This window comes from Aspergillus flavus, chromosome 2 (assembly GCF_009017415.1).
Source record: "Aspergillus flavus chromosome 2, complete sequence".
In the NCBI taxonomy this organism is placed as follows: Eukaryota; Fungi; Ascomycota; class Eurotiomycetes; order Eurotiales; family Aspergillaceae; genus Aspergillus; species Aspergillus flavus.
Window position 1 is genome coordinate 5,629,519 of NC_092409.1, and position 23,267 is coordinate 5,652,785.

Consider the following 23,267-nt stretch of genomic DNA (forward strand, 5'->3'; position numbering starts at 1 on the left):
CATTAACCCATCGCCGTGTGGTATGTCAGTTTCCCCTTGAGCGCCACAAACAAACACCTTGAGTGATTGTTTTTCAGCTGAGAATGCCCTCAAGGAATGGGCTTCGTCCGGCCTGAGCCTTGTTTTTCACATCTTGTTACGTCCAGGTCTGATCCGATTGCCCGGTTGAGCATTCCTCACGTCGTGGCTTTGAAGGGACCGGTATGTCCCTCGCACCTTGTTTGGGTAGGAGACCCTTGCCTCGCCTATCATCTGGCCCATGCCCCTGTTGTTCCAGGCATTGTAGAAGAGGATTCGCGTCGCGTTGGTCCTGTAAAAGGGAGGGATCGTAATGCCTTGACGTTTCGGAGATCTGGACCGTCCTTTTGACGCAATCGAGGACGTGGACGATGGTCTCTGCACAAACGGATAAAGTTACTTCTCAACGTGACCGGAAGCACCTGACGTGATATTCCGCACGTGGCACGTCAGCATTATTTTCTACTGAAAACTACAGAGTCAACGTCATTCTACACTTCGTGTGGCAGGAGTAATTCAAGCAACATGATCTTATTTCATTCAATATTAAGCGAACTTGTAGACATCAAAAATGTTCAAAGTCAGTCTGTATCCCGTCATCGACATTCACCCCTCATCGCCCTCACTAAAGAGGACCCAACGAAAGGCAAACTTCCTATCGAGGAGTTTGTTCTCCAGAACCAATCAGTCCGTAGACCGAAGGCAACACGTCGCCGTGGGATAAAGACTGGACGACGGTCGTGGCAGGTTCTGTTAAAGCTTTTCGATGTAATGAAGAAAAAGAAGAAAAAAAATCCCAAAGGAATGTTCGCGATCGGCCTTTTTGTAGCATCTGTGGGTCACGTGTTAGGGCCGACATTCTTCCGCCGCCAGGCACCTAATTTGGCGATCAGGCACAGATCTACGAACGTAGCCGAGCCAGGTCACAAGGCCCACTTTAGTTTTGTTAAGAATAGGAGCTGATCTTATTGCTTGGCTGTCATCGTCTAATTCTCTCACATGAAGGAAATATCACTATCACGGCCGAGTTCCAAGCGTCTGGACGATTGTCGCGGCCAGTCAAGCGACGTATATTTACAAGGTAATCCCCGTCGCACGCCCGTTCGGGGTATTCTGCCATCCTTTTTTGTGTTGTCGCCCCTTGTTCGTCCGGTCCACTGTGCCGGAAGTCTGTTTAGCAGGACAGCTATCCCAGCGTGCGTTGGGAGAAGTGAAGAATATGGAATCCGTAAGCAGTTGTGAAAAGAAAAAACTGTCCGAAACCTAGAAACCGAGTCAGACCTAGCCACCTCGCTCCAGAAAGGAGAACATACCTGCTCAGGATCCAATAGCCCCTTGTTGGTGATTCGACTTCCACACTCCTCCCCCAACAGCCGCCGTAATACCCAGAGCAATAGCCACCATTGTCCCTAATAACGCGATCGCAATGACCGCCTTCACAGCTATTCTCTGCTTCTTCGGCAATGCCCTCAGCCAGTCACAGTGTCTCTTCTTTTCTGTCCAGAGCTTTGAACTGCGGCGATTATCTGACTCCCCGGATGGTCGATATGCACTGACGCCGCCGGTTTCCAGATCAATGGCTTCGGGTACTTTCAGGGTGGAATTCGGGGTTTGTCCAGTGAAGTTTTGCGTCGCATGGCGATAAAAAGGCGAGCAGGGCTTTGCACCGATCGTAGGATCGTAATCTGGAACCGCGGGGCTGGGGGGCGAGACGAGAGCTTCGGTCTCTGGGCCGTCGTTGAGGCCTTTAGAGGATGTGACGCGCTTTTCCTCTTTCCATGTCCCGAGGGCAGCGAGCGCGGAGGGTGCCATCTTCACGGTTGTTTGCGAACACAGAGGGGTAGGGATAGGTCGTATAGAAGAAGGTCAGGCAGGGTAGTCGTAGGAGGTTCACCCTGCAAATCCTTCCCAGAAGAGACGAAAAGAAAATAAGGAGCGACCGCAGTAGTAATAAAGAGTGAAACAATAAACTTTCGCCGTTTCAGCCCTCAAGCCATGTTGGGAAGGGTCGATTGGGTTTTTCCTTTGGGAGAATGATTTCACGGAAAGGAGTCCACGTCAGTATTTCTGCAAGACTGGGTTCATCTCATAATGATGGAGTGAAGTTATTATCCACCTAACAGCGTGGCCAGTGGTTTCAAGTCATGTATTTGCGTTTCTATTTCCAGGGGAAATCCATTCCTCATTACCCTCTGGGGCCAATCAGGGGTGGCCCTGAGATTGCCCTGGCAATTTACGGAGGACACTAGTCTAGATCTGAATTAGGGCGGTGTGGCGTGTTCCTTGTTGCTTGACAGCATGCGCCACATCTGTGGGGTCTGGATGGGTCTGTATTTCAGTATCTCAACCACTCGGTGATATCAGGTCTCGTCAGTGAGTGGATTTACAGGAGTACGGGGGACTCAAGTTGGAGACATCGATAATTTGTTATTTACATCTTAAATACTTTTGAGAGTTGGGCCAATGGTAGTGCTGGGTGGGTTCAACACTCAGGTCACCACTGGCCATATTGCAATGTTGGAATATATATCCCGGCTGATTGTGATATATAATTCATTGGTAAATTTATAGCGGAGGTACATACTACCACACAATATGATAATATGTCTTTGCTACACGTAAGCATTGTATTTACTTTGATAGGTTGATCTCTTAACACTTGAATTACTTTTCAATTTATTATCTATTTAATTTCTCGCTTCTTCTCCGATATCTTTACCAATTTAGCTTACCCCTATATCACAGGTGCAACGGAGAAAGTATTGGATTCGCTATTCTTCCAATAAGTCCATAGGCGACAGGATTACCCCAGAAGCACAGATTATCTACCTAATCAAGTAAACCAGAATGAACCATCGTTTAGGCAACCCCATTCTCAACGTGGCATTGAAGTGCCAAATTCGACGCATTGAACCAGACTCCAGACCAGAGGCGAGAAAAGTCTTCAAATTGCGCCATTACTTAAGCTCTCGACTACGAGGCTTGGCAGAACGTTGCCAATAGTCTAATTCCCTCATCCACTTCCCCTATTCTTCTCCAGTGCCCCAAACTTGACGTAGAAACCGAATACGACATCAATTACCTCATCGCGACCGGTATATCAATAAAATTACAAGTCTCGAACGATAACAGGACGACGTTACCAAGGATACTGTCCACACAGCCCATGGCAACGACGGGAATGAGTTGCACGTCTCGCCAAGGAATCGCGTCGGAAGGGAATGTCTCGTCTCAACCTTGGTTAGACGAGGAATGTCATAGACAACAGAGGAAAAGAATGAAGGGCAAACAAACCTTCGGACCTGATTCAGGGGTCAACATAAAGTGGGCACGAGTTTATCCCTTGGTTGCCCCTGACAGGTAGCCCGCGGTATGCTGGAAATCTTGCTGTCGGGTTTTGCTCTAGTACTGTATAGGCAGTAGTTTCCTTTGTCTTAAGTGCATCAATAAGTCGTAGGAAATTGTAGACATTACCCTACTCGGTATAGGGCCTATCGCTCACAGTTCGGGGCAACAATTGTGGACTTGTCTGCTCGCCCGCAAGGGCAACTCCTTTCTTTCCCTTTTCCTTGCAGGTTCCAAGAAACAGGTCTGGGGCAATAATTGTATTCTGATACGTGACATCAAGGCCTTGTATTCATAGAACACATCAGACATAATATTCTCCATAACAGGATTGCCCTCCTACGACTTTCAAAATCCCCTAGATGTCAAGAGCCTTGTACACGACTTTGAGACTATACTGAATTAATTTCTTATTTAAGATGGTTGAATATAAGTGGCTTTTTGTTCCCCACGAGGTTAACCCTTTGAGTTCATGATTTATGTAGACAATCAGAGCCTCTACTGAGTGATCGAGGCTGCAGTCTAGGGTTGCAAAATCTGCACCGAACCCGCAGCGGCGCGGATCGAAGCCGAGATCTAGCATCCGCACCGGTTTCGATATTCCTCGGATCGCTGCAGATTCAACCGATCGTATTACAGAGAATACTTATTGGAGGTACATAATTCCGTTAATATTCGAACAGCTGTATTGATAAATACAAGTCTAACAAGACTTTGGGTAATCATTTCTTTTTTCTTTTCTGTGTTTCCCTGATGAATTAATTCTATCTTACTGGTAGCTTACATGCTATCAATTCTCCAATGTAAATTGTATCATCTATATAAGTGTACATAGTGGAAAGCATGAGTATGACCCAAGACGGGCTTGTCTCTCACCGTCATAGGTGGTTATATGTAGAAAATATATATCTGGTTAAAGCTCGCTGTCTGGAGAAAGGTTCATAGATGCGATAGTTAAGGGCCTCAAATACTTCTATTCATCTTTCCTTGTCCATTCTTTCGTTGCATAAAATACTATGTTCGGCCAAATATGACCTCGCTGCTTGGATTAGAAGAGTCTAAACCAATGTCTCAAATATATAAATGCTTCTTGAGAAAAGCGATATGCCCCAGCACATTAACCTCGAAGTCTTTACCCTGATGTCTCGTTGTTTATAGCTTCGCTACCATGATTTCATATTTAGTATTCCGCCGTAGGCTACTTAGAAATCCTCAGTTCTCACCAGCTACCGTATAGACTCTCTCAATTGGCCTCATACACCACCACCTCAGCTCACCCAACCATACAGACCAATAAACCCAGTTAAGAAACCCCCCCTTCACAAATCACCGCCTACACCCTCCCACCCCAGATCACCTATACGCGCCTTCATAAACAACCGGCACATCCTTCTCCCTCCACGCCTCCAAAACCTCAGGATACTCCATAGGAGGAATCATCCCATTAATCCTCCAATAATGCCTCGGATGCTCATAGAGATTATACTCCCACTTAATACCATTAGGATCCAGAATCGGCCTCACGATATCATTAACCTTCCTAATGAACTCGTCCCGGACCTCCTCAGAATCAAACTTGCCGGCCGCGTGATCCATATGGAAGAAAACGGCATTCGGGGGATATTTACCCCCGCTGTAGAAATTGCCCTCGCCGGTTTCGTGGAAGAAAACATTAATCCAGAAGGCGGGGATACCGTAACCTATGTAGAGGTCTGTTACTTTTTGTGCGATGGTTGCCTTTTCCTCTTGGGTGAGGGTTTTGGGGGATAGGTAGAAGGTCCAGCGGGGCATTGTTGGAGGGGTGGTGGTTTGTTGAGGTGGAAGATTAGGAGTATGAATATGTGGAGGGTAGTGAAAGGGACGTTGAGTGACTTACTAGAAGATGGGGTTGGTTGTTATTGTATAACCCTTGGAATATATAGTGTCTGTAGTAGTGTGATCATCGGTAGGGCTATTTCTGGGATTACTGATTCTCCCGGCCTGTATCCAATCCATCGTGGGGATACAGCATAATCACCGAGGTGGAAAGCCACAAACATTGCCGATATAGAGAGATTGTCTACTCGATTTGACAAATCCGATAAATTCGGTAGAAGCCTACCGAGGATCACTACTGTGGTACTTTGATGGTTGACCTCACTGCTTTTCCTGTAGACGGTTTATTTAAACACGACCGAGGCCAAACCACACACCAGCAAACATAGTAAAACACCACATTCTCAGCCAAACAAACCTCCATCTACATATAACACCATGAGTTCACTCCTCAAAGCCGACGTCTGGGTCTCCTCCCGTCTGCCCATCGCCATCCAACGAGACGGCCAATCCAGCGCCTTTTCCCCAATATCCTGCACCCTCATCCACGGCACCTACGAGGCAGTCCTAGTCGACACACCAATCTCCACTACCCAAACCACAGACCTAACCAAATGGATCGAAGAAACCGCCCCAACCAAAACCCTCAAATACATATACATCACGCACGGGCACGGCGACCACTGGTTCGGGATCCCGCTCCTACTGAAGCGATGGCCGTCAGCACGCGCAATCGCCACTCCGGCAACAGTCGCCCATTCACAAGGACAGCTTGAGCCGGAGAAGTTCATCGATATCTGGACCCGGTTTTTTCCTGGTCAGATCTATCAGCCGCAGAAGACGGCGGAACCGTGGCCTTCAGACACTTTCACGATGGAAGGTCATGAGTTCCGGATTATTGAGGTCGGACATACGGATACGCTTGATTCGACTGCATTGTATACTCCTGATATTCATCTCGTCGTGGCTGGGGATATTGTGTATGGGGATGTTCATCAGTTCTTTTGGGGAGGCTAATACGACGAGTAAACGGCGGGAATGGCTGAGGGCGTTGGATACGATTGAGTCGTTGAAGCCTCATATCGTGGTTGCGGGTCATAAGAGGGCTGGGGTGGTAGATGGCGTTTTCAAGATCGAGAGTACAAGACAACATAACCTTGCGTTTGAGGAGGCAATTACGACGACGTCAAGTCCGGAGAAGCTCTATCGCAGGATGCAGGAATTGTTCCCGTCGAGGATTAATCCGCATGCTATTCTAGCTGGGGCGAAGGCTGCTTCTGGGCTGAATGCATATGAATTCATGGAGACTTTGTAGAGTCTGTTTTGTGTGTGGATTACAATGTATCTGACAGGGCTGGGGAGGTTGTTTCGTGGTATTTTCCTATTCTGAATAATATATCTACTCATCAAAGTCTAGTCATTAATATCGTCAAACATATGGGATCATAGTCTTAAAGGCTCCGAATACTCCGCGGAGTCTGCAGACTCACGTCCCCCTCCACATCTATTCTCATCGGCTCCATTTCATCCATGTCGTCATCCTCTCCCCAGAAGTCTTTCAGATCCTCGACTCTCCATGCTGTAGCCCAACCAGTCTCACGCTCAATACGTGCCAATGTTTCAATAATTGCCGTGTGTTCAGAATGATGAGACATGGCTTTACCAGCTAGCCAGAGTGGTTGGAGGGCGTTTGTCCAGCAGCCGCTGATATACTGATTAGCAACATTTTGATTAGAAGGAGTGAAGTAACTTACTGATGGGTATTAGAAGCGGAGATAGCGCAGATTTGCCTGGCATGCCAGAGGACGGATTTCTAGAGTCGTATTAGTATAGCACCAAACAAGCTCTGAAGATAAGGAAACATACCGGCCGCCGGGAAAGAGAAAGCGTCTTCGGCTTCCGCTGAAGCAACAGTAACGCACACGCGTGATACAACTGATTACCAGAGACTAGACTCATCAGTATATGTCAGAGCAATGTCCCCAGAAAAACATACTAGCAGCTCCATTTCCATACAGTACCGTCGGAAACGGCCTCTCCTGCCCCGGCCCCGCTGTAGCCGGTATGACAAAGATCGACTTCATCTGGTTCGGCCGATTATCGTACCACTCTTCGACGCTATCAAAAAGGCGTTTCCACCGATGCACGTAGGTATCTCGATCATCTGGACTGCCTAGGTATCGACAAGTTACACAGGACGGAGGAAGTTGAGATGAGGGATTGAAGAGGACACCGAGTGTCTGTGCGCAGAGGTACACGGTATAGTTTGCGTAGGTATCGAAGGCGGATATATTGGAGGCTAGGAAGTGCTGGGATGCTTCGGCCGGACTCATGTCTTTGGGGATCCAGTGGTGAATGGGGATGATGGTTTCTTCTTCGGAGATAAGACCACCGCAGACGTCTGATCTGTTAGGAACTATCTTATGGTGTGAGAATTGGGGGATAATTACCCATTCGTGCGAAGCACCAGAAGAGCGCCTGTTCTTCTTTTCCAGAGAATCCGTTGATTTCGGCTGCTTGGATTAGATAGGCGCAGCCGTCTAGATGTCGGCGCCATTCTTTGGGGTTACCTGGCAAATGTTAGGAATGTCTTGTCTATTTGAAAGGATAGGTGGCGCACAGCTTAGCATTTCCAATACACATAAGATCACACAGGACGCTATCACTGGCGTCGTCTTGCTCTCTAGCTCCGGGAGGAGGAGATGGATTGCCTCCTGGTACAAGGAAAGGCTTTCTGACTGGGACTTCTGATTTTGTTTTCGCTCGATCTGGCGGGCCGATAAGGCTAAGATGGAATAGCGGAGATGTGGCGATGACTTGGCCATCTGAGGGTAGGTCGAGGCAAAGTGACGATGGCTGTCGAACATGTCCAGCTGACTGGTCAGTAAAGAGATTAACTACACCGGCGTTGGGAGTACTACACACCCATAGACAAATCTCATTGAGATAGTTTTGCCACAGCACATTTTCCCGAGTTGGTGAGAGTTCAAATGGACGGCTTGGTCTCGAGTAGTTGTTTACTTCACTTGGATGCAACCCATTGGGAGTCACCGCACCGGACTCTGAAACTGACGCTGGTGAGCTACACCGACTAGGGATGTCCGGTCGGGCTGTCCAGAGCTGTCGATTCCGCAGCGTAGTATGAAGCGCCTCATAGGCGGATCCAGGAAGAAAGACATCATTGACTGGATCGGAGAAGACACTGTGATCAAAGAGAGGAGAGGCAATGCCCTGGTAGGCTTCCTGGGCAGCTTGAGGGAAGGAGGCTGCATTATTGGAGAAGTTTCGTAATGCAGTGAGCTCATCAATTACAAATTCGGGACTGGAATGCATATACGGATGATTAGGTGAAGCGGTATGGGGAATGTGATTGGGAACTTCGGTGGTGGCCTCCTCGTTGCAGCCGCCATCGCGTTCATGGTTGCGGACTTCCGCAGCCGGGTAAAAGGAAGCATTACTCGATAGCGACGGGGAAAGACCCTGATCATCACAGGGATGGAACTCAGACTGAGGCAACTGAGCCTGGGTCTGATCCGGATAACCAACAGGTAGCGGTGAAGGCGCCGAAGCCTCCTGCTGTGACTCCTGCTGTGGTTGAGCAGACGGCGCCCTTTCGGGCAACGTTTGCTCTTTACGAGCACGCTCTTTTCGGGCCGAAGGAGGATCAACGTTCAATATCTACTCGGTCAGCCAAGTACAGCTTCCATAATAGCAGAAACCCACCTTGAATTTACTCTGCCGATTATTCCGACCAACTGATTGGTTCATCGACGGATGGCCGGGCTCGAGGACTTTGATATTGGCCTCTCTGAACGAACCTAGTACGCGCCATTGGCACTTCTCACCGCGCCGTCTGCAGCCGGTGCATGTTGGCTTGGACTCGTCACCTGGACTATCGTGAGCTTCTGGGAAAGTACTTCCAGGGGGGAATGATTGTCCCACATTTTCGTCTGCGTCTACTGCAATTGATACATCCGGTGCGCGTACGCTTCCGGGGAGCATGACGCAAGGAGTCAGTGTCCTGAGGCATGGCGGACATTGTGATTGAGGTGATTGAAGGGACTAACTAGATCCATGATACGGGGAAAGGAATGGAAAGTCTATAATTACCTGAAAAAGTAAGTTTGGGGTCGTCAACAGCGAGTCGGGTAGATTACCGGATTAGGAACCGATAACCGCCACCTGGTTTGATCAAATGTGGGGAAAACACGGGGATGACCTCTGAAATCTCTGCTGTGGGGGTGCCCAGGAACTTATTCTTATACTTTTATCCGGTCGTCGTATGATGATGTATGCTATTGTAGAATCAGGGATACAACTTAGTGGTGCTGCAGAATTTTGCCATGTGTTCCAGAACCTTTCTAGTTAAACTATGCAACTCTTAGGGCTCAGTAGGATGCAATTGGGAATTTCTGAGTATATTAGGGTTCTACAGTCGGATATTGAAACAGGAATAGCTTCATATATACTTTGTCTCATGCCCTTGAAAGCGTAATTATAGTATAAGAATATACGTAAAAATATGCCAAGGAGACTTTCCATTATTGTACACTAAATCCATAGCACCGCTGAGCTGTAAGCCCTTCGATATCACAAACGGAACAGAAACTAAACGATCTATTCTACATGCTGGACACCAGCAAGTTCGGCATCCTTCTCTCCCACGCGACGCTCCGCATCGCCAGCAACGCCCATCGATGCGTGCCAATGAAGTTTCACCTTCTCGCCAGTAAACAAGTGGTCGATTTGTTCCAGAGTGAGGTTGCGCGTCTCGGGGTAGAAGAAATAGATGAGAGGGATGAAGCAGAAGTTGAACACTGGTACTGTTAGCGCCTATTATTCTATATCGATGGGTAGTACATACCTGCAAAATAGATATAAGTGCGGTACCCAACGTTGTCAATGCTGACGGGAGTGATTTCCACCACCAAGAATGTAAAGATCCCTAGATTTATTAGCGCGGTACATTGAAGATAACTGGAATAAACGTACAGTTGGTTGCCGTAGCCAATGCTGCGGATCGGGTACGAGTGGCCAACGGCGAGTATTCCGCAGGCACTGCCGAGTATTAGTATCCTGAATCTGGTTTTGATAATAAAGGATGAACATACAGAGCCATGGAATCGCAAGCAAACCCACTCCGAAGAAGAAGTTAAACAGGAACAGCATGACAGTGGCTACCAGGCCTGCGGCATGACCACCATCCCAGACTGTGCCGGCCAGGATAGCCATGCACGCACATTGTCCGATCACAGCGAAAAGCATCAGCTTCCGACGACCGAGCCTGTGAAATTAGCCAAGTACATCTTACACGGAAACAGTATTGAACATACCGATCAATCGTCCAGATAGGGACCAAGGTTGACACAAAGTACGCCACACCATTGAAGCCTGCCAATAACAGCGCCAAGTTGTGGCTCATTCCGACAGACTTTTCGAAGATAACGGTATTGTACTATTTGCATTAGGCTATGAGTCCTTCGGAGATGGACGGCTACTCACATAGGTGATCAGGTTCACACCGGACAACTGTTGCATCATCTGTCCGCCCATACCCAGGAGTGTCCGATGCAGAAACTTCTGGGGACCGTTTTTGAACACCATCATGAACGAACTCTCTTCTGTAGCGGCTTGTTCCTCCCTGATAGCCTGTGTGATTTCGGCGACATCCTGGTTAATGATTGCGTCGTCCTCCGTGATGCTGTGGGCGTTGGGTTGAAGAGACCAAATGATACGACGGGCTTCACTTTCTCGGCCATGTGCAATAAGCTGACTTGTTAGTTAAGGAATCGCTGATAGACTAAGAGCAACTTACCCAACGAGGTGATTCGGGCAAGCCAATGATGCCAATGAAAGTGACGATAGCGAAGAGAATCTGAAGGGCAATAGGGAAGCGAAATTGGGCGTCGTTCTTGACGTAGCTCATGCCATAGTCTGTTTTGTCAGAGATTGCCGAGAGAAAGAGACAGAAGGGGAACAGAATATTGCGCTGAACTTACCGACCCAGTACGCCGTCATGACCCCGAAAATATTGATACACAGTTCAATAGCGAGCTATAACACGTAAGTAAAGCACAAAACCTACGCCGAAGGTGGAGACCTACCCCTTTCCCTCGGCTCTCAGGCTTACTCAGTTCGGAATGCCAAACCGCTATTGAACGTTAGCTGGTCCGCCGGACACGAAAGCCATAGCCAGGGTAAGGTACGTACGGATAGTACTAGTGTTGAGTCCGTTTCCAATCCCTGCCACAATTCGACCCACGATCATATGGGGAATACTGAAAGCACTGCATTGCAGGGCAGCACCAATTGAGAGGATCACACAGCCAGCCATGATACACATGCGACGTCCAACCTTCTCACCCCAAAATAGGGCCATGAGGGCGCCCAGGAAACAGCCCTATAATGGTCAGACCTAGCCCACATGAAGGCAAGGGTGACTCACAATCTCATAGATGGCAACACTGATACTTCGTTAGCCCTAGCCAAAGGATTGTGCTGGTTAGACTTACACAGTTCCTTGCAAAGTCGCGCTGCCATTGGCACCCGTGTTGGTGTTAATCTCGGGAAATGTTCGAACGAACGCGTCTCCCGACAGGAGACCTGACATGACACCTTGATCATAACCGAAACTGTTCAGTCAGTACATACATCCTGACTTTGGGCCTGAATGTAGTCTCACAGAAGGAAGCCACTGCCAGCAGTGGCCGTGATGGCCAGAGTCAGCGGCTTTCCAACAAGAAATGTCATTGTTACCGCTGGTCCTTATTCAAGTCGTGACTTACGTGTTTACCGCGGAGAAACATCCAAGTTCATGGGACTACTTCTACTTTTATATATCGTTGTACCCCGGAAAAAAATCGGACGTCATAGCTTGAACTCTTCCGTGTGTTTTCGTTGGCAACGGCCTGGGAATTGCGGGGCCCCAGGGCTCAAGGTTCTCGGAGGCGTAACATGGAAAATGGCGCGGCATTTAAACTTTCGTATAGTCGTCCCCATTTTGTGAAACTCAGCCCTATCATTCACTCTTTTGCCGCCTACAATCTTGACTATTAGCCCTGTTACTTTAAGATATCTTGTTAAAGAGAACCCTCCGGTAGATTAAAAGAGCTTAGACCTCTGAATATGCCATGGGGGCCAAGTTCCACCGAAGAGGGTCGAGATACCGGGGTAGTGACAGTAGTTTACCTGGTCCCGTAGCCGGTCAACTTCCGGTGCGTCGGCTGGGGTCCGCTTCGGTTCGGCGGCCCGATTTCCTAAATGGGTAGGCATTAGCGCCTGCAGAATCGATCCACACGTCAGCCCCGGACTTCCCCCATATTACCTGTTCTGGAGGATATAGGCGCCCTTTAGTGGGATAACCCCCATGGGTAAACACAAGCATCGGTCGGGGTAGTATCGAGTCCACCTGAGCAGTGTACTTGATCTTCGGTTGGCGGACCAAAGAACTCATGTGGACATATGTGGATAAGCATCCCCAAGCAATATTATGATACATGTACCTCTCAATGTTTGAATCGGCCATCCTACTAGTTTAGTCGTGGATAAGCGCCCCAAATCTCAGCATGATAAACATATATATGAGTCCCCCAACATTCCAATCAATCGCTCTTACTCCCCCAGACACAATAATCCCCTAAAATACAACTCACAAACCCACCAAAAATGGCCCCCTCCGCAGTCCCCGAGAACACGACCACCGTCGCCCCAGAATCCATCCAGAATCCAGCCGTGGCTCGGACCGGCGACCTCTTCTCTCTCCGCAACCGCACAGTCGTGATCACCGGCGGCGGTCGCGGACTCGGAATCGTCCTCGCAGCAGCCGTCATCGAAGCCGGCGGAGATGTCGCCTGTCTGGACCTCCTCCCCACCCCCAGCGAAGAGGAATGGGCTACCGTGCAGAAGCTGGCTTCTGCCCGTGGTCTCCAGGCAACATACACCCAGTGCGACATCACCAACGAGGAGCTGACAAAGGACGTTCTTGAGAAGATCGCCGCGGAGGGACTGAAGCGCAACATGCCTTTGCGGGGCGCGATCACCTGCGCCGGTATCCAGCAAATGGTGCCTGCGTTGGATTACCCGATTGATGGATGGAGGAAGATGTTGGATGTCAAGTGAGCCCATCTACTTCTGTGACACGGGGAAATAGGGACTAATTGGAGACAGCGTCATCGGAACATTCATCCCAGCCAAGCACTGCGCACGTATCTTCAAGGAACAAAACACCCCCGGAAGTATCGTCATGATCGCCTCTATGTCCGGCCAGATCGCCAACCGCGGTCTGACATGTACGGCCTACAACTCCTCCAAGGCAGCCGTTCACCAGATGTGTCGCTCTGTTGCCCAGGAATGGGGTCAGTATGGTATTCGTGTGAACACGTTGTCCGCTGGTGTAAGTTCTATTCTTGACTTAGACATCGTCCTGCTCGCAATGTTAACCGGGATATCTAGTACATCCGCACGGCTATGACCGATGCGCTCTTGAAGGAGAAGCCCGAGGTCGAGGAGACCTGGATGCGTGGTGCTCTTTTGGGCCGCTTGGGTGTTCCCGAGGACTTCAAGGCGCCTACAGTGTACATGCTTGCTGATGGTAGTGGCTGGATGACTGGAACGGATTTGAGGGTCGATGGTGGTCACTGTGCTTCTGCTTAATGATTGAATGAGAGTTTGTGAAGATGGCATGGTTTGGCGTTTTTAGATGGGTTATATTTATTAGAATAGATATTCATTAGATAAAATCATATATGGTTCACTTCAGTTTTTGTTCGATTAGTGTACTGGGATGCAACTTTTGATTTGGGAGTTATGGTTTGCTTGGTCTTGATCGATGTTTGTGTTTCACATTGAACTGGACTTGAAGTGTAGAGGGTACACTGTAAATCTCGGATGGTGATACCATGCAGTGATATTTCTAGGAACACTATATAAAAAGTTTATCTTGTTCTATTGGCTTGCAACTTCCAAGTTCCATGAGCCTCCAGTAATGCCTGTTGCGGTTCCCTTCACTAGAGAAACCCGCTCGCCATCCGCCGAGACCAATGTTCCTTCGGCACCCGCCAGGTCTACATCCCCTGTAGTGCCTTGCGGAGTAGTGAAAGTCAATTCCTGATAATCTCCATTTTCCGATCTCTTGAACGTCGTCGAAAAGAGCCCCAAAGCGGTCGTGTAGCCCGCGTCCACACTAGTCAAATCACCAGGCTGCGGGGCGAATCTCCATGTAGCCCCAGCAGGACCTGTAAGATGCAGTCCGGCCGCGAAGAAACTGAGCGCCGCCGTGGGGCCAGTTGACCAACCATGAGCATGCGAGACACGGGCATCATTGGTATACGGGGCATAGTGGAGAGTTCCATCAGTGGAGTAGCCCTCAATGAAAGTCGAGTTCGTCATGCGGGGATCATCAAGCATAAAGCCCCATTGCAGGCGGATTAAGTCCAGCGCTTTTTGGGGTTGATTGGCGAGGAAGTGAGCCTGTATTTCGAAGCCACCAATGAAAGGGGATACGGCATCTGCAGCCTCGGGTGCTGGTGCACCGTAGTTGCCCCAGCGAGAGCTCAGGGCGGAGGAGATAGTGCTGCTTTGGTTGGTGGAGAGGGTGAGGTTGGCCTTGATGGCCCATGCGTTGCCGTCTTGGGGGTGGAGAGTGGTCGTTTCGTTGTCTTTGTAAAGACCGTTGTTTGCGTCCCAGAGATTCTTGTTGGTGGCGGATTTGATACCGCTGGCTATTTTGGTCCAGTTGGCATTGGTATGGTTGTTGATTGCTTGGGAGAGTTCCTGGGCTTCATTGAGGACGAAATAGAGGATAGCGTTTGCTTCGATGTTCTGCTTGGGTTAATTCCCTGGAATATAAGTGAAGAGGATAGAGTACTTACGTGGCCGCCCATTCCGAACCGCAACCAGTCAAAGCTAGCAGTAATATTGGCGAGTCCGGTGTTATCCACGCTGGATAGTGCCCATTGCAGACCCTTCTGGTATTGACCCCAATACTTCGATAGCCAGGCCCGGTCGCCCGAATGTCGGTAGTAGTATGATACGCCAATGAGGCTGTGGAGATGGTATGTGTAGCTCACAAGATCAAGGAACGGCTCGCTAGCGTAGGGTAGACGGCCGTCCGATCTTTGTTGAGAAAGCAGGGTCTCTAGGGCTGTGCGCACACTATAGAGGTCTGCTGTGCTCACGGAAACACTTTCCAGTGCAATTGACATATCGCCCGGCCAGATCAGACGGTCCCGCTTCGCACCGTCTGTAAGCGTGCTGCTACCATTTGAGATGGTGTAGTTGCTATACCAAGGGTTGGTCTCCGGAAGAGTGATGTTACTGTCCGAGCTAATGACGCCTAAGAAAGGCAATGCGTCCCCTGTACTTGGATCAATCGTACAGATCTGGTTAGTGTATGCACCCGCGTACCAGACGCGGTTGAGCAGCTCGTCATTACTGTGGAAGTAGCCCGTGTATGCGCGGAGATCCTGAGATGGGGCGGCGGTGTAGTTGATCTGGACATTGCGGACAGATACTACGGCAGTCGTGTTTGTGACCAGAGTCATGTACCGGAAAGCGCCGCGATTGTGTTTCTTATCTGCCGTATATGTACCGGCTCCTCGACCAACAGGGAACCATAGTGGTGAGTCAAGACCTGAATCCGCGGTAGCGTCGCAAGCCTGACTGCTGATCCACAGACTAGATTCTGTGAAAGTCACGCCAATGAAGGCATCGCGTGTAGACGAGGATCCAATGTCAAGAGACACAATGCCGGCTATGTTACGGCCAAAGTCAAACGTCACAGAAGCTGGTCCATTGAATGTAGCATTTCCACCGGTGGATTGTGTTAAAGAGGAGGGATCTGTAACGGAGCCATTAACTTCAAGAACTTCAAAGGGAACGAGGTGTCGTGATGCGGGGGCGAGAATGTATTCGTTGTAAGGCACGCCATAACAGGCCACAGCCAGGAGACCTGGGCTGAGGAGCCACGCGGACCACGGAAGACGCATTAAGTGCGGAGGTGTGTAGGGATGAAGTTCAAATCTTGGCTATTGCGCCTATTGGCCTAGGCAAAGGTTTAAATGCAAAACCAGCCATGCTTCGTCACGGGAAACAGTTTCCTCCAAGGTGTCGTTCCGGGAAAGCCGAATGAATTTCGGGGTAATGCTGGCCGAGAGGTATAATCGCATTTTTCGAATGCAAATGCTATCCCAAGAAAGACAAAAATCCACAAAGCTGTACCGGGGGATCATCAGGCCGAGTCTCGAGAAAGGGCTCTCTTCCCCAGAAAATGACGTCGTGTGGGGTATCCCTCGATTGATGTGGGGTTGCCGAGGTTCTCCCGATCGAGATTGATTTGATGGTCTCGTCGAACCATTCTGCAGGTCGGCAGTTGGATGCTTTCTCATCCCGGAATCAACCCATATCCCTGCCGATCTGAGCTCGCCTTGACGGTTCAACACAGATCAGAATGACCATCCGTGATTCCTGTGGCTATTGTTCAGGAGAGCACTAAATATACTCTGCCTATGTCCTCATATTGGAATAGTCACCAATTTGGGGAGGCTGAAATAAGCTTTACCCACATATCTCGAAGTGGCAAGTAGAGCTTTAAGTTTGGCCGCTTTCTGAGCAGCCTCCGATACCTTCCCTTGCAGCATAGGTACTCAAAGCTCTCCTCTATAAAACAAGGAGTGCCTGGTGTGCAGGATATAATGTAGTGAATAGTAGAGATTGAACCTTAGTCGTCATCATCACCAAGGTAGATGAACACGTATGCTATGAATATTAGCATGGATATGCATATTCGATGAAGGTAGCTTGAGTGAAAGGAGGATAGTTCTACTTACCTTGCAACCGCACGCTAAAGGTCGACGGTGTCCAAAGAATACCTCAGGCACCCCAGGTTCCCTGATTGAGTTAGTCTCGACTCTCTACGCCGTCTTTTGAAGAGAGCCTCCACCAAAATAAATGAAACATATCTCCTCGTCTGCCCATTCGACCCCTTCTACCGCCTTTATCGGGTTCTCGGACAAGCCCTGATCCAGCAGTTATCCATCAAGATGGACGAAGGTTTAATCTCTGGACTTCCGAGAGCCTCGAGTTCTTCGTTGCACCACGGACGTAACTACAGTTAAACACAACGTTTCTACCGCTTACACTAGTCTCTACCCTACATTAGTATATAGAAGTTGTAGATAGAGTTTCAACTTACCTTCGTATACCGTTCCAGATCCATAGATGGATGCAATTGCTTCTAGAAATTGCTTTGATATTTGATAATGATGGGTCCAGGGATTGCGTATTATGAGAGTTGATAAGGGCAATATCAACTGCCGAACCTAATAACTTGAAAACAAGGCATTGATGACTTCTGTTTGTGAGTGAATGATTCAACTAGCTGGACAATGGATCGCGAAGTTAGGACTTCAATGCCCCCTGAATGATTGTAACCGCGGAGCCTTTGAGACATGCTGGAGCTGTCCGTAGTGATGGTTTTGGCTAAAAAAACTATGAAATATTGCACGTGAGCATATATCAAAAGGAAATCTTCAAGCATACTTCGTATCATGTGCCGGCCACAGGGAAGAATCTTAGCTTATGGTGTATTCATAGTGGCCATCCTTGAATATGACCTATGCTGGCCGGGCAGTATCCACTGGTGGTATCCCAATAACGCTTCTTGTGTATGTAGTATATTGAGTTGATGATAAACCTTGAAGTTCCATGGTTAGTTGCCAATGGATTCAGAGTCCCATAGTTGTTGTAGCCATGTATGGAAGGTGAATAACTTTGTTCGTTATTAATCGGTAAAGGGTACCTCAGGTTATCACACTCGTGTACAGCACGTGACTATTGACCAATAGGAAATACCTCCGGCTGAGATGGCACCACTTGATTTTCGTTATTACGTGAGATCACTAATGGAGCTTGATCACTTTAGGTATACACCTCCGTAGAATAAAAGAAATATATCTAGTTAGAGTGGATCTTCTACGATCACTAACTTCTGGCTTTATGTGGCAATGATCAAATATCGTTTTGAGCCAAGCACCGGCCGATGTGGGAAAATCTACAATATCTATATGTTCCCTGAATAGAAAAAGTGGGTAGTCCGTATTCTCCGTGCATTTTGGGACAACTGACCAGTGGCCTTCAAAAGAAACGAACTGTTGTATAACCTTCCACCGTTAGACCCACTGTGAGGAGGCTGTGAGGGTGAAGATCACAGCCTATATCTGACCAGAGGTAATTATAGTAGGACTACGTAGGAGTGAGTTCGGTCACTCCGTTGTCCCGCAAGCGAACCATACGATGGTCAACGAGATGCCGCCGATCTTGAGATCTTTCGGCATAGTTGAGATCTGGGGGTAAGGATCGGTTCATGTTCACCCGAGACATTCAAGAGTTTATGAATATAAATAGTAATATAGTGTGTTCAGGGGAAGTTGCAGTTGTTAGTACCGAAGAACATGTTCGAGGAGAGGGACTGATCGATTCTTCCAAGGTACATGACCGTGCAGGGGTTGTCAACCCTAATAGTCGGGACCCTGCCATTGACACGTCGGCCCCTACTTTATTATACTCCGAGTAGTATCACTAGTTGCAGACTTGCAGTGACTAGGAAGAACCGGTACCCGATCATCTTGAACCTTGGATTCACCGATTGCCTAAAACAAATAGTAGTAGTCAAATGGTAGCTGGAGAACATATTAACTGTGGTCAAGTAAGAAGAAATAGACTTCAACAGCGTTGAAAGTTGGAAAAGTGGTGAAAGATTCGTAACGCAAAGACAGAATGTCTTGGATGAACGACCAATCAATTTAAATTCGCCGAGGTTAAAGGTGGAGCACGCAGAAAAAAAAAAAAAAAAAAAAAAGACGGAGAAGTTTCCTCCCCAAGGCTTCTGGAGCCGGTGCGGAGACAAGCCAAAGTCACCCTTCAATTTCTCCCCCGCGATTTAATTGCTCCCACAGCTTCGTCCGAACTTTTGGCCCCTGTTCTTGCTGGGGTCATGTTCTTTTTCTTATTTTTTATTTTTTTATTTTTTATTTTATTCTATCTAAATTGAAGTCGCCAGATTTGTCCTATACTTATATACCTGACCATCGTTTCTCCTTCCTGTTGACCTCTTCTTGTCCGGCACCAGTCCGGCCGTTTCTTGTACTTTTTCATTTTACTCCAGGTCTTGGCTCATGCTAACTCCTCACTCAGAAGAAGATTCATCTCCTCTCCTCTTTCATCCCACCGACCACCACCAATGTCTACCTGACATGGACCCAGCCCAGTCGGGGGATGCGCCGCAAGGCAATACACAAGGCACAACCGATGACCCCCAAAATAGCTCCGCCAAGCGGAAATGGAGACGCAACCGCATCGCCTGCGACGCCTGCCACGCACGGCGCGTGCGATGCGACCGGGCTTTTCCCTGTTCGCGCTGCCTCCGCAGTGAGATTCAATGTGAATTCACTCGTGAACGTCGGAAACGAGGTCGCATTGCTCGATCCAAGCAGACCAACACCAATGGCGGGACCGAAAAGTTATCCGCGGCGCTTTCGAATGGACGTGTCCCCGCACCCTCGACAGCGGATGCTGGAGGAGATGCTGTTGCAACGCCGGCACCGAACGGCTCTCCATCATCCAGTTTTCCGCACCGGTCGCCGGGAACGAACGAGATGACGGCATCCGCGCCCAGTGTTGATGAGCGTCGTTCGCAAGCCGAACTGCCATTGGCCCCACGAAAGCTGGCACCAGGGGGCAATGTGACGGAAGAATGGTTGGCAGCAGCACACGTGTCTCCGGGCTCATACGATTTCTTGGGCGGAGGGTTAGGGGAGGGACCCTTTCCCCGAATGTTTGATGTATGGAGTGGCGTAGATTTGTCCAACAATAGCGGTCCCACGCCGCAAGGAGCGAAAGTGTCGGGGGCGGGCCAAACACCGGGAGTCCCTCCGGCCTCCCTGAAATATCCGGTCTTGCAGCCGTTGATGCCTTTTCTGGATGCAAACCTGCCCCGGAGGCTGGTTTTCGATTTGCTGGAGTTGTATTTCACCAGTGCTTTTTCGACCCAGATGCATCCGGTGTGCCATCATATCCATTCCTATATCCTACGCAAAGCCTCTTTCCTCAGTCGCGATGCGCCTCGCCCCAGCACCCCGGCCCTGTTAGCCAGTATGCTATGGGTAGCGGCGCTGGATGACCGGGCTTTTGCCTTGTCGATTTCGCCCCAGCAGCGGAAGAACATCTGCCAGTTTCTTTGTGCACTCACCATCCGTTTACTGAGACCGTTGATCCATGTGTCTTTCAAAGACCAGGGTGCCTCTCTGAGTGAGCCAGTGGGTCAGGAATTGCCCCCGACCACGGTACACCATCCGTTTGAAGGGGGTGGGGATGACCGGGGCCTGGTAGGACCGGCGGGGTCGCTGGATGATGTGATCACCTATATCCATGTAGCGTCCATCATCTCATCGAGTGAGCAGAAAGCGGCCAGCATGCGATGGTGGCATGCGGCGTTTACCCTGGCTCGTGAGCTCAAGCTGAACCAGGAGATTGAGGTGCTGCCGAATGTGGACACTCAAACCGAAGGGTCGAGCCCATCGTTCGATTATGCGTTACCGGGTTGGAATGGCGTGGAAACCAGACCCTTTTTTGACTTCTCGAACCCCACCCGACCGAGCTTGAATTGTGTCTGTGACCGCCATGACATGCATAATACGATCACCGAAGAGCATCGCGAGGAGCGTCGTCGGGCGTGGTGGTTATTGTATATTATGGATCGGCATCTAGCGTTGTGCTACAACCGACCATTGGCATTACTGGACGCAGAAAGCGAAGATCTACTTTTGCCTTTGGACGAGGGGTCCTGGCAGTCAGGGAATATCCACAGCAACAGTCCTCGACCCGACGGGCCTCAGTGTTTACTTTCTGGCGACAAATATAAGCGTCGCGTTTTTCCGAATTTCGTCTGCCACGACCACTCTATCTTCGGGTTTTTTTTGCCACTTATGACTATTACTGGAGAGTTGATTGATTTAAATCAGTCTCGCAATCATCCGATGCTCGGCGTGCGGCTGAATGGGAAAGACGCGTGGGATGTCCATGTCAATGCAGTTTTGGGACAACTGGAGATTTACAAAGCCAGCCTGACGACGTTTGCGGCCACAGCCTCGGATCCTGAGGCCCCACTTTCGTATGCATATCCGCCGCCCAAGTCGGATACTAATGGGGTTGATCCCGCCCTCACCCAAGCATATTCCTGGCATACCCAAACCGTGATCTCCTATGCGTCGTACCTGGTGCACGTTCTGCATATTCTACTTGTGGGTAAATGGGACCCGGTCTCTTTGATTGAAGACAAAGATTTCTGGACGTCCTCACCTGCATTTGCCTCTACGATTTCCCATGCGCTAGACGCAGCCGACTCGGTGGACCAGATCCTCCGGTTCGATCCTGATATTAGTTTTATGCCATATTTCTTTGGCATCCAACTATTGCAAGGCAGCTTTTTGCTGCTCCTGATTGTCGAACGCCTGCAGAAGGAAGCAGGCGAGGGCATCCTGAACGCGTGTGAAGTGATGATCCGCGCCACGGAATCGTGCGTCGTGACGCTCAACACGGAGTATCAGCGCAACTTCCGGCAGGTGATGCGCAGTGCAGTTGCTCAGGCGCGCGGGCGCCCTGTCAATCACAGCGAAATCCGGCACCGGCGGAAGGCAGTGTTAGCCCTCTACCGATGGACACGAAAGGGAACCGGACTAGCGTTGTAAAAATTAGGGCTTGCATGCCAATGCCGATAGGGTTTCGGCTGTGTGACCGGGCCTATCAGTGTGCAGGATCTGGCCCAGCTGCTGCAGTATCCAGGATGGTGGACCTCTGGGATACAGTAGACATGCAGCTTGGCCTCGTCATACCGCGTGCGCACAGGGTGTTCAGCTAGGATGTTCAAGTTAGACGTGTTCTACAGACTTCCGTGCTATGCTAGGGTGTATATATTGGTTACGACGCTGTGAATATTGACGTCTGTATATGTATGTGTAGTATTGTGTAGTATGATTAAAATAATGATGTCTATACTGAGATATCCTCATCCATGTGTCTAGGAATAACTATAAGAAGGGAAGAATTGATCCATCAGTATCCCCATACTCATCTCCACAAAAAAGAAAGCATCTCTAGAAAAGATACAATTCTTCAAAAGCGGATAATCACCCAGTCTTCACATCGGCTAATATCACCACCACCGGTCCCCAACCTAACCCGAACACCCCAACTCCACGTGCTCGGTTAAATTCAGCAGGTAAATATTCCAGGTAAAAAAAAAAAAAAAAAAAAAGAATAGGTGAAATTAAAAGCAAGATCAGAATCGATATCTCCACCAGTAGATCTGCAGAAGATCGAATCAAGGAACCGACCGTTAGAAGTAGCGATCTTCGTTAGGTGTGCAAGGACCGTCAGGCACCGAATGTGGTGGACCAGTTGGATATGATTCCTTTCGGGGAAATAAGTAGTATCATCTGATGTGTATGCTGGATATCACGAGATGGGACTGAGCTGTGAGGTTATTTCCTTTTCTCCGATGTTTAGCCATATCTAGTCCCTAGTATCCAGTATTTAGTTTCCATCGTTGATTGTTGATTGTTGGGTAGAAGTGAGATATCGTGTTTGTATAGTATGTACGTACAATGTGTATAGAGTAATTCTTCTAACGATATTACTAAAACCCCAAGCTAGAAACAAATAAGATAGTCTGATACAATCAAAGTAAAAGTAATCAATGCACATGTGATAATAATTATAACCCCAGACCTCATCTCCAGAAAACCCAACCCCGTAATCATGCAATACACAACTCTCCAACCCTCGTGAATACCCCGTCCCGAGTAGACTTACCCCAGACTCCACTCCGCAATTCTCAAACCCAGCACGGGCCGACCTCAATCAAACTCGGCCTCGGTTAAAAAACCCCCAAATAACCGACAGGAACACAGACCTCGAAATGAAAAATCCGGGGAAACGAAACTCAAAATGTCGGTTAAATTGTTAAGCTCCGGGGAATTTAGTCACGGTTTCACTATTTACCAGGACCTGGATTCAGACGGTGACATAACCATGTG

General features: G+C 49.0%; 8 protein-coding genes across 8 annotated transcripts; 3 read left to right on the forward strand and 5 right to left on the reverse strand.

The window, feature by feature from the left end:
* Positions 1-1,335: 1,335 nt before the first annotated feature.
* F9C07_1926 (uncharacterized protein) lies at positions 1,336-1,830 on the reverse strand (the record flags this gene model as incomplete). Its single annotated transcript, XM_041285012.1, has 1 exon — positions 1,336-1,830. One exon carries the CDS (start codon positions 1,828-1,830, stop codon positions 1,336-1,338), a length of 495 nt encoding a protein of 164 aa, XP_041143622.1.
* A 2,879-nt stretch (positions 1,831-4,709) lies between these two features.
* F9C07_2208001 (putative oxalocrotonate tautomerase) lies at positions 4,710-5,154 on the reverse strand (the record flags this gene model as incomplete). The annotated part of the gene is made up of 1 exon (XM_041285013.2): positions 4,710-5,154. The coding sequence occupies one exon, from the start codon at positions 5,152-5,154 to the stop codon at positions 4,717-4,719; it is 438 nt and encodes a 145-aa protein (XP_041143623.1). The 3' UTR covers positions 4,710-4,716.
* A 253-nt stretch (positions 5,155-5,407) lies between these two features.
* Positions 5,408-6,493, forward strand: F9C07_2278287 (beta-lactamase-like protein; the record flags this gene model as incomplete). The annotated part of the gene is made up of 2 exons (XM_071510284.1): positions 5,408-6,116; positions 6,178-6,493. The coding sequence occupies exons 1-2, from the start codon at positions 5,617-5,619 to the stop codon at positions 6,491-6,493; spliced, it is 816 nt and encodes a 271-aa protein (XP_071364068.1). The 5' UTR covers positions 5,408-5,616.
* A 136-nt stretch (positions 6,494-6,629) lies between these two features.
* On the reverse strand, positions 6,630-9,180 carry F9C07_1923 (uncharacterized protein; the record flags this gene model as incomplete). The annotated part of the gene is made up of 8 exons (XM_071508484.1): positions 6,630-6,882; positions 6,933-6,991; positions 7,015-7,127; positions 7,175-7,579; positions 7,629-7,748; positions 7,799-8,051; positions 8,104-8,856; positions 8,902-9,180. 8 exons carry the CDS (start codon positions 9,178-9,180, stop codon positions 6,630-6,632), a joined length of 2,235 nt encoding a protein of 744 aa, XP_071364069.1.
* Positions 9,181-9,975: 795 nt separating this feature from the next.
* F9C07_2132815 (sugar transporter) lies at positions 9,976-12,474 on the reverse strand. The gene is made up of 12 exons (XM_071509120.1): positions 11,861-12,474; positions 11,691-11,810; positions 11,624-11,642; positions 11,389-11,578; positions 11,283-11,329; positions 11,178-11,232; positions 10,994-11,112; positions 10,681-10,947; positions 10,512-10,633; positions 10,290-10,462; positions 10,043-10,236; positions 9,976-9,995 (listed from the first exon to the last, which is right to left on the reverse strand). Exons 1-11 carry the CDS (start codon positions 11,926-11,928, stop codon positions 10,133-10,135), a joined length of 1,284 nt encoding a protein of 427 aa, XP_071364070.1. The 5' UTR covers positions 11,929-12,474; the 3' UTR covers positions 9,976-9,995; positions 10,043-10,132.
* F9C07_2278290 (alpha-L-rhamnosidase) lies at positions 12,475-17,973 on the reverse strand. The gene is made up of 5 exons (XM_041285015.2): positions 17,369-17,973; positions 17,004-17,321; positions 15,048-16,932; positions 13,345-14,997; positions 12,475-13,292 (listed from the first exon to the last, which is right to left on the reverse strand). Exons 3-4 carry the CDS (start codon positions 16,161-16,163, stop codon positions 14,122-14,124), a joined length of 1,992 nt encoding a protein of 663 aa, XP_041143628.1. The 5' UTR covers positions 16,164-16,932; positions 17,004-17,321; positions 17,369-17,973; the 3' UTR covers positions 12,475-13,292; positions 13,345-14,121.
* On the forward strand, positions 12,844-13,830 carry F9C07_1921 (oxidoreductase; the record flags this gene model as incomplete). Its single annotated transcript, XM_041290332.1, has 3 exons — positions 12,844-13,292; positions 13,345-13,570; positions 13,630-13,830. The coding sequence occupies 3 exons, from the start codon at positions 12,844-12,846 to the stop codon at positions 13,828-13,830; spliced, it is 876 nt and encodes a 291-aa protein (XP_041143627.1).
* A 1,168-nt stretch (positions 17,974-19,141) lies between the features above and the next one.
* On the forward strand, positions 19,142-22,519 carry F9C07_2278291 (fungal-specific transcription factor domain-containing protein). The gene is made up of 2 exons (XM_041285004.2): positions 19,142-19,317; positions 19,369-22,519. Exon 2 carries the CDS (start codon positions 19,428-19,430, stop codon positions 21,918-21,920), a length of 2,493 nt encoding a protein of 830 aa, XP_041143629.1. The 5' UTR covers positions 19,142-19,317; positions 19,369-19,427; the 3' UTR covers positions 21,921-22,519.
* Positions 22,520-23,267: the final 748 nt, after the last annotated feature.